Source organism: Acomys minous (genome assembly GCF_964271855.1).
Source record: "Acomys minous genome assembly, chromosome: 3".
NCBI classification, from domain to species: domain Eukaryota; kingdom Metazoa; phylum Chordata; class Mammalia; order Rodentia; family Muridae; genus Acomys; species Acomys minous.
This window is the reverse complement of record NC_140485.1, coordinates 70,472,652-70,485,395: the sequence shown is the minus strand read 5'-3', so window position 1 is coordinate 70,485,395 and position 12,744 is coordinate 70,472,652. Positions and strand designations below refer to the sequence as shown.

At 48.9% G+C, this 12,744-nt stretch overlaps 1 protein-coding gene across 1 annotated transcript; it reads left to right on the top strand.

Moving 5' to 3' along the window:
- Nucleotides 1-2,091: 2,091 nt before the first annotated feature.
- Nucleotides 2,092-12,257, top strand: PIGT (phosphatidylinositol glycan anchor biosynthesis class T). Its single transcript, XM_084777943.1, has 12 exons — nt 2,092-2,320; nt 2,432-2,609; nt 4,406-4,533; nt 4,807-4,907; nt 5,068-5,154; nt 5,639-5,726; nt 5,835-5,932; nt 6,025-6,187; nt 6,797-7,000; nt 10,615-10,780; nt 10,879-10,962; nt 11,580-12,257. Exons 1-12 carry the CDS (start codon nt 2,134-2,136, stop codon nt 11,830-11,832), a joined length of 1,737 nt encoding a protein of 578 aa, XP_084634069.1. The 5' UTR covers nt 2,092-2,133; the 3' UTR covers nt 11,833-12,257.
- Nucleotides 12,258-12,744: the final 487 nt, after the last annotated feature.

The following is a 12,744-nucleotide window of genomic DNA, read 5'->3' as shown; positions in this document are numbered from 1 at the left end:
TAAAGCCATTAGTTGAACAATTCATTTCTTGTTGGAGTCTATCTTGGTAGGCCATCCTAACACCAAAGTTTGGGCTCTTCCTAGAAATGCAGTTGTGAGATTCACTGAGAATCTGTTCACAAAATCCTTTATGAATGTGTTTCTTGGAGGGCAAGTGGAAAAATCAAATCAGTTTAATTTTGGAACACCTACAGCTCAAATAATCAAGTTTTTAAAAAGTGTACAAAAGATGCTTAGCAGAGCCTCCATGAGAGAAGATACATGAATAGATAACAAGAACAAGACCAGATGCTCAACACCATTAATGAGCAAGATGCAGATTAGTCCTACGGTGAGACCACAGAGAGAGCTGAGTCCTAAACCTAAAACACCAAATACCAGCTAGGATGTGGAGCAACCAGCCTCTTGATTTGTCCTTGTTTGAGTTTTTCTTTGTTTGTGTGTAGACAGAGTCTCACTATAGCAATAGCTGTCCTGGGACTCACTATGTAAACCAGGCTGGCTTTAAACTCACAGAAACCCACCAGCCTCTGCCTCCTGCATGCTGGGATTAAAGGCATGTGCCACCATGCCTTGCTCTAAACTCATATTTTAAATAGACAGATAAAATGACAGATTTTGGGAAAAGGTCTACAGGTTTCTTTTTCTTTTTTCTTTCTTTTTTTTTTCTCTTTGGTTTTTTTGAGATGGGGTTTCTCTATGTAGCCTTGCCTGGCCTAGACTCACTTTGTGGACCAGGCTGGCTTTGAACTCACAGCAATTCGCCTGCCTCTGCCTCCCGAGTGCTGGGATTAAAGGCGTGCACCACCACGCCCAGTCCGCTCTGCAGGTTTTGTACACGTTGTTTGATCCTGCCATCTTGCTTCAACATATTCTCCCAAGGGACATGCTAAACCTAAGTGTACAAAGCAACTGTGGCCATCCTTGTCACTGTAAGCAAAGCTGCCAAGAACTCTAATGCCCACCAGCAGAACAGAGAAACTGGCTAATCCATACGATGTTAGCACTGCACAGCAATATATCGTCATGTACACATGGGAACATAAGGCCACGCCACGCTGTGCCCCTAGACATGAGAGGATGTAGAGCCAGCTCCCATGAAGCTATGGTTTCAGGCTCCAAACCACAATGTGGTTTCAAAATCATTCCTTTCGGGAAAGAACAGACGAACATTAGAAGTCTAATTTGCATTTAGTCCTAGAACGATTAATCTATTACAAGAACATTGGTTGGCCCTAGAATGTGTCCTGGAGTTAGGCAGTGACCAGGAAGAGCCATTAGGTCATTTTCTGGGACATTAGGTTGTTATGTGTAAGTTTGGGAGTTCCCTCCCAACACACACTGCTATGCTGGGTATGAACCCAAGGTTTGATGCATGCTAGGCACTCTGCCACTGAGTGAGTTACATCCCCAGTCCCAGGTTTTAGGAACATTCTATACCTGTCTAAGACTTCAAGTTACAATGGTATGTTAATCAAACCTGGCCAATTTTACAAGAGAAATTTGAACAGAACTGAATTCTGAGAATAAAGTATACCCACGTGTGAAATTTACTCTGTGGTGGCAATTAAAGCTAAGATAAACAAGTGACTTACTGCAGTGTACTCACAGCAACATGTTAATGGTGGAATTAATTTACCTGGTTGAAGAAACATGTTTAACACCTGCTTATTCTTTCAATTTTGCCATATACTTTAAAGTTATTTATAATAAAGACCACAGGGAAGGGGGTTGCCTTCAGGACTGCATTGCTTCCAGAGTTGCTGGCTAGGTTTAGAAGCAAGTAGAGACGCTAGACATATCTAGCTCACACGCCTGTAATCCCAGCACTCAGTTCTGGGATTTTTTTTTTTCCAGTACTTTCCTTCAACTACGAAATGGCCACGCTGCACGTTGCACACTCCCCAGTGGGTGGAGACACCTTGAGGTGCCCGGGCCCTCAAGCCAGTTCCCTCTCCCCCTCCACATGCTGGCTGCAATCTCCAGGATTTGTGAACCGCTGGCGTTGTCCCTCTGGTAACCGCACTGTGGTTTCCGGGACGGCGCCGGAAGTTCTTCCTCACACGCTCTTCCTATTGGATGACTGCCTTTGGTGGGCGCGGGTGCTGCTGGGAGGCGGAAGCGGCCGCAGGCATGGTGGCGGACGTGCCGCTCGCTGTGTTGGTGCTGTTGTTAGTGGGACAGGGCTCCTGGGGCCACGCAGAGCGCCCACGCGACAGTCTGCGAGAGGAGCTCGTTATCACTCCTCTGCCTTCCGGCGACGTGGCCGCCACATTCCAGTTCCGTACGCTTTGGGATTCGGATCTGCAGCGGGAAGGAGGTGAGTTCAGGACCTGAAGGGGGAAAAATTCTGTGGCAGCAGAGTTCGTAAATGGAACCATCTCTGGGGGCGGGGTCTGGGTCGCCACTCACCTGCCCTGGTTTTCTTCAGTGTCTCACTTCAGGCTCTTCCCCAAAGCCCTGGGACAGTTGATCTCCAAGTATTCTCTGAGGGAGCTACACCTGTCGTTCACGCAAGGCTTTTGGAGGACCCGATATTGGGGGCCTCCCTTCCTGCAGGCTCCATCTGGTGCAGAGCTCTGGGTTTGGTTCCAAGACACTGTCACAGAGTGAGTTTCCACCTTGAAACCTGTTACAGGCCATAGAGGGAGTGTGACAGGGTGAGGTGTTGTCATCTTGTCGTTTGGGATCCCCTGCTCCAATAAGTGGTGATCCCACCGAGCTAAAACTGATTTGGGAAGTAAGAAATGATGTGATTGGGCTTGGGAGATGCCTCAGTCAGTAAAATGCTTGCTATCCAAACTTGGGGGCCAGAGTTTATTTTCCAGAACCCCCTTAAATAGCCGGGTCGGTGATGCAGGCTAGTCATCCCAGAACTGAGGAAGTGGAGACAGGCGAAACAGGTTAGCTGGACAAACCAGTCTAAGCTGAATCAGTGAGCTCCAAGTTCAAGGAGAGACCCTACCCCACCCTCAAAAAAAGGGGGTGGGGTGGGGAATGAAGAAGACACATGTTGTTGGCCTCTGGCCTCCACATTTATATGCATCAGTGTGCATGCACATACAACATGAAGAAATTACATTACCACCGAGTGACATGCTTTACTCTGCTGAGTGAAATCCTATCCTAAATACTTGCAAGTACTACATGCATTTCCCTACAGAGGCAAATGGCAGCCAATTGGTGCCTATTAGGATGTTAGGCCACAAATAATTGGCAAAGTAGGTGAGTTTTTTTTTAAGACATTCATTTGTATTTAAAAAAAATAATATCCTTAGGAGCTGGGCATGGTGGCACACGCCTCTAATCCCAGCACTCAGGAGGCAGAGGCAGAGGCAGGCAGATCGCTGTGAATCCAAGGCCAGCCTGGTCTACAAAGTGAGTCCAAGACAGCCAAGGCTACACAGAGAAACCCTGTCTGGAAAAACCAAATAATGATGATAATATCCATGCCTAACAGAACATTTTCGGGAAAGCATTGGGCTACAGGATCATGTTTCACTTTATAGCAGAATCAAGTTTCTAGTTGTCACTTATATACTACAGAAAACCCCCCAGTAGCTGCTGTGATTGTCCTAGATTTTTTTTCCATACAGAGGTTGCAAATTTATTTGATCATGGGCCACAAAATACCAGTGACTGGAGGAATAAAAGCAGTGAGGAGGCACAGGAATGGGTGTTTAAGGGTGTTTCATTTGCCTCTTGCCTCTTAACCACCCTGCAAGGATCAGTAATGCAAACATCACCAGGTTTAGAGCAGTGACAGGGAGTGGCAGGGTTTGCGGTGATCCCAGAGCCTGTGTGACAATCTCAAGTAGATAGCCACCACTCAGGTCCTATGGATTGTTACCATATGACAGTGGAGACCTAATGTGTTCAGACTGTCAGTTCCAAGAGAGATCAGACTTTTGCATGAGAACTGACATTTAAGTATCAACAAATAATTTTAAAACTTAAGGTATGCTATATGGGTCAGTATTATATATACCAAATGTACCATGGTTTTTAGGGCAATATACTGCCACCACCCAGCTGTCTCCTAAGCGGCACGTAAGAGGGGTCTTGAACGCTCAGAAACACAACAGTACAAACAAGCTGTGCTTGACAAGCGGGAAAAGGGCTCCTTGGAGGAGGGGATAAGACTAGAGCAGGCTATGACGGCAGCAGGAAGGCACGAGCAGAGTGTTCCCAAGCAAGATGCAACACTTGTTTACATGAACCTGCAGGGCTGCTGAGATGCCCAGAGAAGGAGCTAAGGAAGTCAGATGAGGCAAGGGCATCACCGAGCGTGAGACAAGGTTTAGATGCAGCCTCGTATAGCCGTGGCTGTATGAAGGAGTTGTACAAGATTTGGAGTTACAAAGGTATAACCGCAGGGGGTAAGCAGGCGTGTCTCTCTGTCTAGTGTGGACAAATCTTGGAAGGAGCTCAGCAATGTCCTCTCAGGGATCTTCTGCGCATCCCTCAACTTTATCGACTCCACCAACACCGTCACTCCCACTGCCTCCTTCAAACCTCTGGGGCTGGCCAATGGTGAGATAGCCCTTGCGGCCTTTCTGCCTTTGAACCTTCTACCTTGACATCTACGTCCTTCTCCTTGAGTTCCTCTTTCACAACTGGGCTAGCTCCTAAACGCTGTGGGTGTGCAGGTGCCAGGTAGCTTGGTAAGACTGCTGTCTTTGCATTGCCTACTCCCTGACCTGGAGGTGGGACCACCTGGCAGTGGTGTCAGAGGTGGGGTCACGTGCATCCTTAAAGTGTGGCTCCTGAGGGGCAGGGCCCAGCTATACCCTCTGCCTCCCTCAGACACTGATCACTACTTCCTGCGCTATGCTGTGCTACCTCGGGAGGTTGTCTGCACTGAGAACCTCACCCCATGGAAGAAGCTCTTGCCCTGTAGTTCCAAGGTGAGTGTGGGTGGGAGGGAGCCTCAGAAGGGGAAGGGAGTTGGCAGATGTTCCCTTCACGGCCTGGCAGCCAGGATATAGTTAAGAGACTCTGTGCCCCCATGTCAGGTGCTCCATGCAGAGTACTGACCAGCCCTGTATCTCTTCCTGTCTTCCCCAGGCAGGTCTCTCCGTGCTGCTGAAGGCAGATCGCTTGTTCCACACCAGCTACCACTCCCAGGCCGTGCACATCCGTCCCGTCTGCAGAGTAAGTCCTGGGGAGTGCAGGTAGTTGTTATCCAGAGGCTCTGAGAGGCAGTGCAGGCAAATCTGGCTGACTCCACCTGAGTGCGTAGTGAGTGATAAGAGTGGTACCCATCATGTGGGGCGTTGGCTGTGGCCCAGGGTGATTGAGTGGTTGCCTGGGGAGCACTCAGTAAATCTTCCTTGTGGAGCACAGAGTCAGGACCGGCAACCCGTGTGAGTGCAGCTGCTGGCCCAGTCATTTGCCAGCTGGCATGACCTTGAGGAAATCACTTCATTTCCTTGAACTTCCTTCGTCCACCTGTCGCGTGAGAATACTAGATTCTACCTTGGGGTGGTTGTCGTGGTTCATCAAACTGGTGCTCTAAAGCGGCAGACAGGCACCTGGCTCAGGGTCAAGTGCTCCACACGGAAGTGAAGTGGAAGTGACACGGGCTGCATGTTGGGTGAGAGTAAGTCCCTGACTGCCACCATCACCCTTATGACAGAATGCTCAATGCACCAGCATCTCTTGGGAGCTGAGGCAGACCCTTACGGTTGTATTTGATGCCTTCATCACAGGACAGGGGAAGAAGGGTAAGTTGCCTTGGTACCTCGTCTCTAGCTACCTGTTACAATTTTGCTCTGTCTGCATGGAGCCACCAGCCATCCCAGCCCTTGTTCAGCCCTGCTCTTTCTTCTCAGACTGGTCCCTCTTCCGCATGTTCTCCCGAACTCTCACAGAAGCCTGCCCACTGGCATCGCAGAGCCTAGTTTATGTGGACATCACAGGCTACAGCCAGGTACCAAGGTGTCTAGCCACACACACACACCCTTTTCCCCCAACACCAGCCTGCCCCCTGTGTGCTTCTGAGTGCTGCCCTTGTGTTGCCAGGACAACGAAACACTGGAGGTGAGCCCACCCCCGACTTCCACATACCAGGATGTCATTTTGGGCACCAGGAAGACCTATGCCGTCTATGACTTGTTTGACACGGCCATGATCAATAACTCCCGCAACCTCAACCTCCAGCTCAAATGGAAGAGACCGGATAGTGGTGAGTTGATGAGGGGCGCATGCCGCAGGCTCTCAGTTTTATGTCTTTCCTTCAGTTCACAGGGGTTCACACCCAGCTCTCTGCGCTAATGTGCTCCTGGCTCTAAACCCAGGGCTTCCAAGCTTACTGACTGGGCAAGTTCCTAACTGCACTAAGCCTTAGTGTCTATTACAAAACAGGGACACTAATACCTAATGCTTGGAATAGAATAATTAGTGTAAAATACAGAGTTTATTCATGCATTCAGTTGGCCAGATAGTTTTGAATTTACGCCATACTGCAGGCATAGAGTGGTAAGTGATACCGTCGTATTTACCACTCATGTTGTTAAAAAAAAAAAAAAAAAAAAAGCTTAGTTCATTATCAGTGTCACCAAGGGAAAGGGCGGAAACCCTGAGAGCACTGGGATGGGCAGGAAGGGGACACATGAGCCCATGGCAATAGTTAGTCATCTCCTCACCCTCGTGAGCCGGGGGAGGGGGAGGATTCCAGAGCCGAGGCTTCCCACACCCTCTTCCTGACCTGGAACTCTGAGCACGGCCCAGGGACCTGGGATGGGAAGTGACTCTCCTTTAGGAGCGGTTCAGTGTTGACTCTTTCTTCTCCTAGCGGACGCCCTACCTGTGCCCTTCCTGCATGCGCAGCGGTATGTGAGTGGCTACGGGCTGCAGAAAGGCGAGCTGAGTACATTGCTGTACAACTCCCATCCTTACCGGGCCTTCCCTGTGCTGCTGCTGGACACCGTGCCCTGGTACCTGAGGCTGTATGTGCACACACTCACCATCACCTCCAAGGGCAAGGAGAATAAACCAAGTGAGAGCTAAGTCCTAACCAGGGCCCTCCCCGGCTCACCTCAGCTCATTCGTCCTTTTGGTCCTCCAGATTCACTTCTTAGTACTTCCCAAAGTAAGCCTGAAGGCCTGCGCAGGTGGAAAGAGAGGGTTTAAGGAGGCTACACTGTGAGACTCAAAAGTAACTTACAAAGCAAAAGCAGTTACAGCTCAACTGCTGATGATCCTTAGGCGTTCTGAGGCCAGCAGCTTCATTCGTTCTCACTCTCTCCTCCCTGAGCCCATGGGCATGTCCTAGACTCTAGGAGAGAATGGGTCAGACAAGGAGAAACAGGTGGTGGAAGCTGAGGCGGCACAGAGGTGGGGATGTAGTTTGTTCCTTTCTTGGAGAGTAGAGGCTGACCTACGCAGATGCATCACTGTGAAGCCATACACTCTCCTTCCCTCTTCTTTCCCCCAAGTCACACATTAATATCAACATCTCAGGTTTTAAAGTCTACAGTCTTCACAGTCTTTACAAACCAAATGCCTAAAAATTCCATCTCTTAGCCTCATGGAGGTGGCACACGCCTTTAATCCCAGCACTTGGAAGGCAAAGGCAGGCAGATCTTATAAGTTCGAGGCCAGCCTGGTCTACAGACCTAGAGCTAAGACAGCCAAGACTACAAAAAAACCTTGTCTTGGAAATCCAAAAAGGAAAAAAAAAAAGAAACAATTTGGTCTCTTTAAAATAGCCAGTCTCTTTTAAAATACAAAGTCTTACAAGTTAAGGTCTCAGCCAGGTGGTGGAGGCACAGGCCTTGAGAGTTAAAGACCAGCGTGGTCTACAGAGTGAGTGCCAGGACAGCCAGGCTACACAGAAACCTTGTCTTTAAAAAACAAAACCAGGGGCTGGAGAGATGGCTCAGCAGTTAAGAGCACTGACTGCTCTTCTAAAGGACCTGAGTTCAATTCCCAGCACTCACATGGCAGCTCACAACTATCTGTAACTCCAAGATCTGACACCCTCACACAGACATACATGAAGGCAAAACACCAATGCACATAAAATAAAAAATAAATAAATTATAAAAGAAAAAACAAAACCAGCCAACCAAACAAAACATTCAAAAGTCTCTCAACTGTAGGCTCCTTTAAAATCAAAGTTAAATACTTTCTCACTTCAAGAGAGAAGAACCAGGCACAGTCATCAAACTCTGACAGTTAACAAGGCAAAACTAAACTCCAACAGTGTAAACAACTCTCTCCAGTGTCTGGGTCTCACTCACCATCCTCTGGGCTCCTTGAATGGGTCTGGGTCTTTGGCTCTGCTCTCTGCAACATACATAGCTTGTCCTCTAGGCTCCCACTGGCTCTACCCCTTTGCTGCTGCTGTTCTTAGTGGTCATCCCAGGTACTGCCATCTCCAAAATGTTGGGATCTTTTGCTGCAACTGGGCTGCTCTTTAACCAGTAGCCTCTCCTGGACTCTCTCAGAGACTCCAACCCTGCCACATAGTGCGAAGCCTTGGGTGCCCTCATAACACCTTCAGAATCAGTACCACCTAGGTAACTCTTACATTGCCAAATTTAGTTGCCTAGCACATGATACAACCTTGGCCACCTCTAGAATACAGCTTCTTTGTGCTGACTCTCAGAGAACATTTCCCAGAAGATTTCACCTCAGTGATGCTGGTCTCTTTTTAATCACAGCTAGTTTCTCTGCCCCAGCTGACCAGCATCTGTTGTCCCAGCAAAGCAAAGGTTTCACTTTAGTGGTTCTGGTCTCTTGTTTATCACGGCTGATTCTTGAGCTCAGATGACCAGATATTTCTTCACATAAATGGCCTGGTAGAGTCTTTGCTTCCTTCAGTAACTTCACGGGCCAAGCCTCTGTTGTCTGCACTGCCCTCCACATTCTTGTCTCCCAGTATCCTACAGAACAGCTCACTGAGTTCTCAACACTCACTGGCTTTTCTAGCCCAGAGTTCCAAAGTCTTTCTGCAATCCTCTCTAAAGGGAGCCTGGAGGACAAGCTGGGTATTGCAGAGGGCGGAGCCGTTCAAGGAGCCCAGAAGATTGTGAGTGAGCCTCAGACATTGGAGAGAGTTATTTATACTGTTGGAGTTTAGTTTTGCTGTTATACTGTGTCATGCCTGTCACAGCAATACCCTACTCCTGGTACCAGCTTCTGTCCTCATTATGGTTTCTATTGCTGCAGTGAGACACCATGACCAAAAGCAAGTTGAGGAGGAAAGGGCTTATTTGGCTAATACTTCCATATCATAGTCTATCATTGAAAAAAGTGGGCTTTATTTTTTAGGGTAGTTTTAGATTTGCATAAAAGTTAAGCAAGAGTCTCAGAAATCCTGTGTTCTTCCTCTCCGCCACTGAGTTCTGTTGTTCACATGTTGTATTTTGTGTGTGTTTCCCTTCTAATCCCCTAGTGTCACTGGGGATGAGCCCAGGGCCTTGTATGTGAGGCAAGTGTTCTACCACAGAGTTCAGCCAGCCCCCCTTCCTGTGATGCTGGTGGTGGAGGTGGCAGGAGACATGGCTTAGCAGGTTAAGTGCACTTACTGCTCTTCTAGAAGACCTAAGTTTGGTTCCTAGCCTTCGCATCCAGTGGCTTATAACTACCTCTAACTCCAGGGGAATCTGACTCCTTTTCGGGCCTCTCTGAGTACTGCACTCATGTGCACATGTCCGTTCACAGACACATAAACATAAAACAAAAACAAAACAATAATTTAGAAAAAAACTACTGAAAACGTTATTGTACTGGAGATCGAACCCAGAACCTCATGCTTGGTAAGAGTTAATACTGAACTATAGCAGGTCACAGCTTTTTGTTTTAATTTCACTTGTTTGTTTATTATTTGCTTATTTTGGTTTTTGAGACAGGGTTTCTCTGTGTAGCCCTGGCTGCCTTGGAATTCACTATGTAGACCAGGCTAGCCTTAAAGATCTACTTGTCTCTGCGTCCCAATTGCTGGGATTAAAGGCGTGTGCCGCCACCACCACTTGACCTAAATTATTTCGCTTACAAAGTAACAGGTTTTCTTATGGATCTCTTATACATAGTTTTAAAAAAGTGTTATTTGCTAAAACTGGGTCTTCTGTTACATAATGTGCTTGAGAAATATTTGACATTCTGGCTTTGTCCTAGTGCTGCTATTTAATATGTATGCCTCACCCCTGCGTTTCTTGTGAGCTGGTATTAGATTTAGAAACCTGATTAGATTTATGTCCTATATTTTGGCACGAATCCCCAAATGGCTCTGGACTTACTCTTGTATTACATCAGATAGTGCCCCAGTTTAAATTCTTTCTATCTATCTATCTGAGGGGTATTTGTTCTGGAACACATGTGAAACAAGCAAGGTTGTCATGCTGGGCAGCAGGTGTGTATCTTTACCCATGAGCCGTCTTGCCAGGCAAGATGCCCCAGTTTAGCAATGTAAAAACTGATGGTCTGCAGCATCCGTGCCAGCCTCTCTTTTCTGTATCCTAGGATACAGGAAGCATGTTGTCCCTTTTCTGAGAACCCACTTGCATTCCTAGCTTGACTTCCTGTTGACCCCGAGGCAGAGGGGGAGGAGGCGTAGGTAGTCTGGTTTTAGGAAGCAGAGTTCATGTGCCTCCCGCCTCCAACCAGGTTACATCCACTACCAACCTGCCCAGGACCGGCTGCAGCCCCACCTCCTGGAGATGCTCATTCAGCTGCCAGCCAGCTCCGTCACCAAGGTCTCCATCCAGTTTGAGCGGGCCCTGCTCAAGTGGACAGAGTACACCCCAGACCCCAACCACGGCTTCTATGTCAGGTGGGAATCTACCCCGATAGACTGCCCCGTGTCTGTCTCTTACCCTTTGGTGGGAGGTGCCAGTAAAGAGCACAACCTATCTGTCTACTTCTCCACAGTCCATCTGTCCTCAGCGCCCTGGTGCCCAGTGTGGTGGCAGCCAAACCGGTGGCCTGGGAAGAGAGCCCTCTCTTCAACACCTTGTAAGTGTGACCACATCCTTCCGCTGTTATGTCCTCCACTGCCTACTGGGCCTCTTCCAAAGTCATGTGAGATTTAGCCGGCCCTCAGGAAAATGTTAGCAGTCTGTGAAATTTGTAAAGATGGTACAGAAGGCTTTAAGGTGCTTCTGCTAAGGCAAATAAATAGGTGAGAGTAGGAACATGTCCCTACTAAACTAAACAGCAGTGGAACCTGATACACACCCTGGCCTGTCCCCCTGTGCTCATAGCCCACAGGGCAGATTGTGCTAGATAGGAAGGGGGTGGTGGAGGTGGTGGTGATGGCAGTGGTGGCAGCTGGGGTGGTGGTATGCAGTAAGCTACTTGCTTTTCTGAGGAGGGCCATTTAGGCTGAAGCTAGGCCAAGGCAGTGGACAAGGCAGGCCCTTTTCTTCAGTGCTGGTGGCTTTCTTTTGATCAGGCGTGCATGTGTGCGTGAGAGTATGCGCACTGTGTGTGTGTGTGTGCATGTGTGCGTGTGTGTAATGCTTCCTTACAAGTGTCGAGACTAGGGCTTTGCAGCACGGGCTGTGGTGTGAGGTTAGGGAAGACGGGGAGGGGGAGAACCAGTCCTGTCTCACACTCCTTGCCATCCCTAGGTTCCCAGTGTCTGACGGATCCAGCTACTTTGTCCGACTCTACACGGAGCCCTTGCTGGTAAACCTGCCTACGCCCGACTTCAGCATGCCCTACAATGTGATCTGCCTTACGTGCACGGTGGTGGCCGTGTGCTACGGCTCCTTCTACAATCTCCTCACCCGAACCTTCCACATTGAAGAGCCCAAATCGGGTGGCCTGGCCAAGCGACTGGCTAACGTCATCCGACGCGCCCGTGGCGTGCCCCCTCTCTAACACTCCTTTTCTTCAGTAATATAGCTACAGCTCCTCACCTCCAAGAGAGCAAGGGCAGGGCTTTTTCTGCCACTCCCTCTGTCCCCAGAGTTAGTTTTTGAAGCAAAGTCCCCCTCAGTCTGGCCAGGGCCTAGAGATGTGGCTTCCAGTGTGGTAGCCTCCAGCCAAATTGCATTTCCCTTCTTCACCAGTGTGGGCCACACCTCTCCCCTAAGTGGCTAATGCTGCTGCTGTACACTGGACGTTCGGATGGCCCAGGTGACAGGGCGCAGAAGACCTTGTAGTACTGTGTGTGGGTATTGTTACAATAAAGTGGCTGCCCTCCCAGGACATTGCTTCCTCCTTAGAGGCCTGGGAAGCGTTCCCAGCTAAAGCCTGTATGGTGAGTGCTCTGCCCACCCCAGCGAGAAATAAATTCCTTCTCCTCTCATGTATCCCTGACCCTCTGCTCAGTAATTCCTCACCTCTGAGTCTGGCATGGAGTCTTTCTGTAAATATAACCTATGATGATGAAAATGACTCCTATCAGCAAGGGCAGAGCGAGAACAGTGTCAGAATGTCTGCGTCTCTGTGGTGCATGGAAGCATTTGGTACAAAGGACCACTCCTTAGACCACCCACCCGCTGCGAGGCCAGGCCCCTCCCACATTGCTTTGTAGATAGGTTCCTGTAGAACAGGTCCATAAGCAGTGAGGCGCCACCCCACCCCCCACCCCCACCCCGGCTTTTCCTCCAGCATACTTGTGTTAATTTGTTCTCCACATTTTTCTCCTGACAAGGCAGTCTGACACAAAGTGCATTGTTCACCAGCTACACACCCCTTAACAGCGCGGTTCACTCTTGCTTCCAAAGCCGAATGAGACATTGCTCCCTGTGGGAAGTCTCTGACATGCCAGGATGTCATCAGTGCCTC

Excerpts from the sequence above, each read along its gene's own strand:
- PIGT (XM_084777943.1), top strand. The coding sequence starts at position 2,134 with ATGGTGGCGGACGTGCCGCTCGCTGTGTTGGTGCTGTTGTTAGTGGGA. Across the intron at positions 2,610-4,405 it reads TTCCAAGACACTGTCACAGA|TGTGGACAAATCTTGGAAGG; the intron begins GTGAGTTTCCAC and ends CTCTCTGTCTAG. Across the intron at positions 4,908-5,067 it reads TCTTGCCCTGTAGTTCCAAG|GCAGGTCTCTCCGTGCTGCT; the intron begins GTGAGTGTGGGT and ends TGTCTTCCCCAG.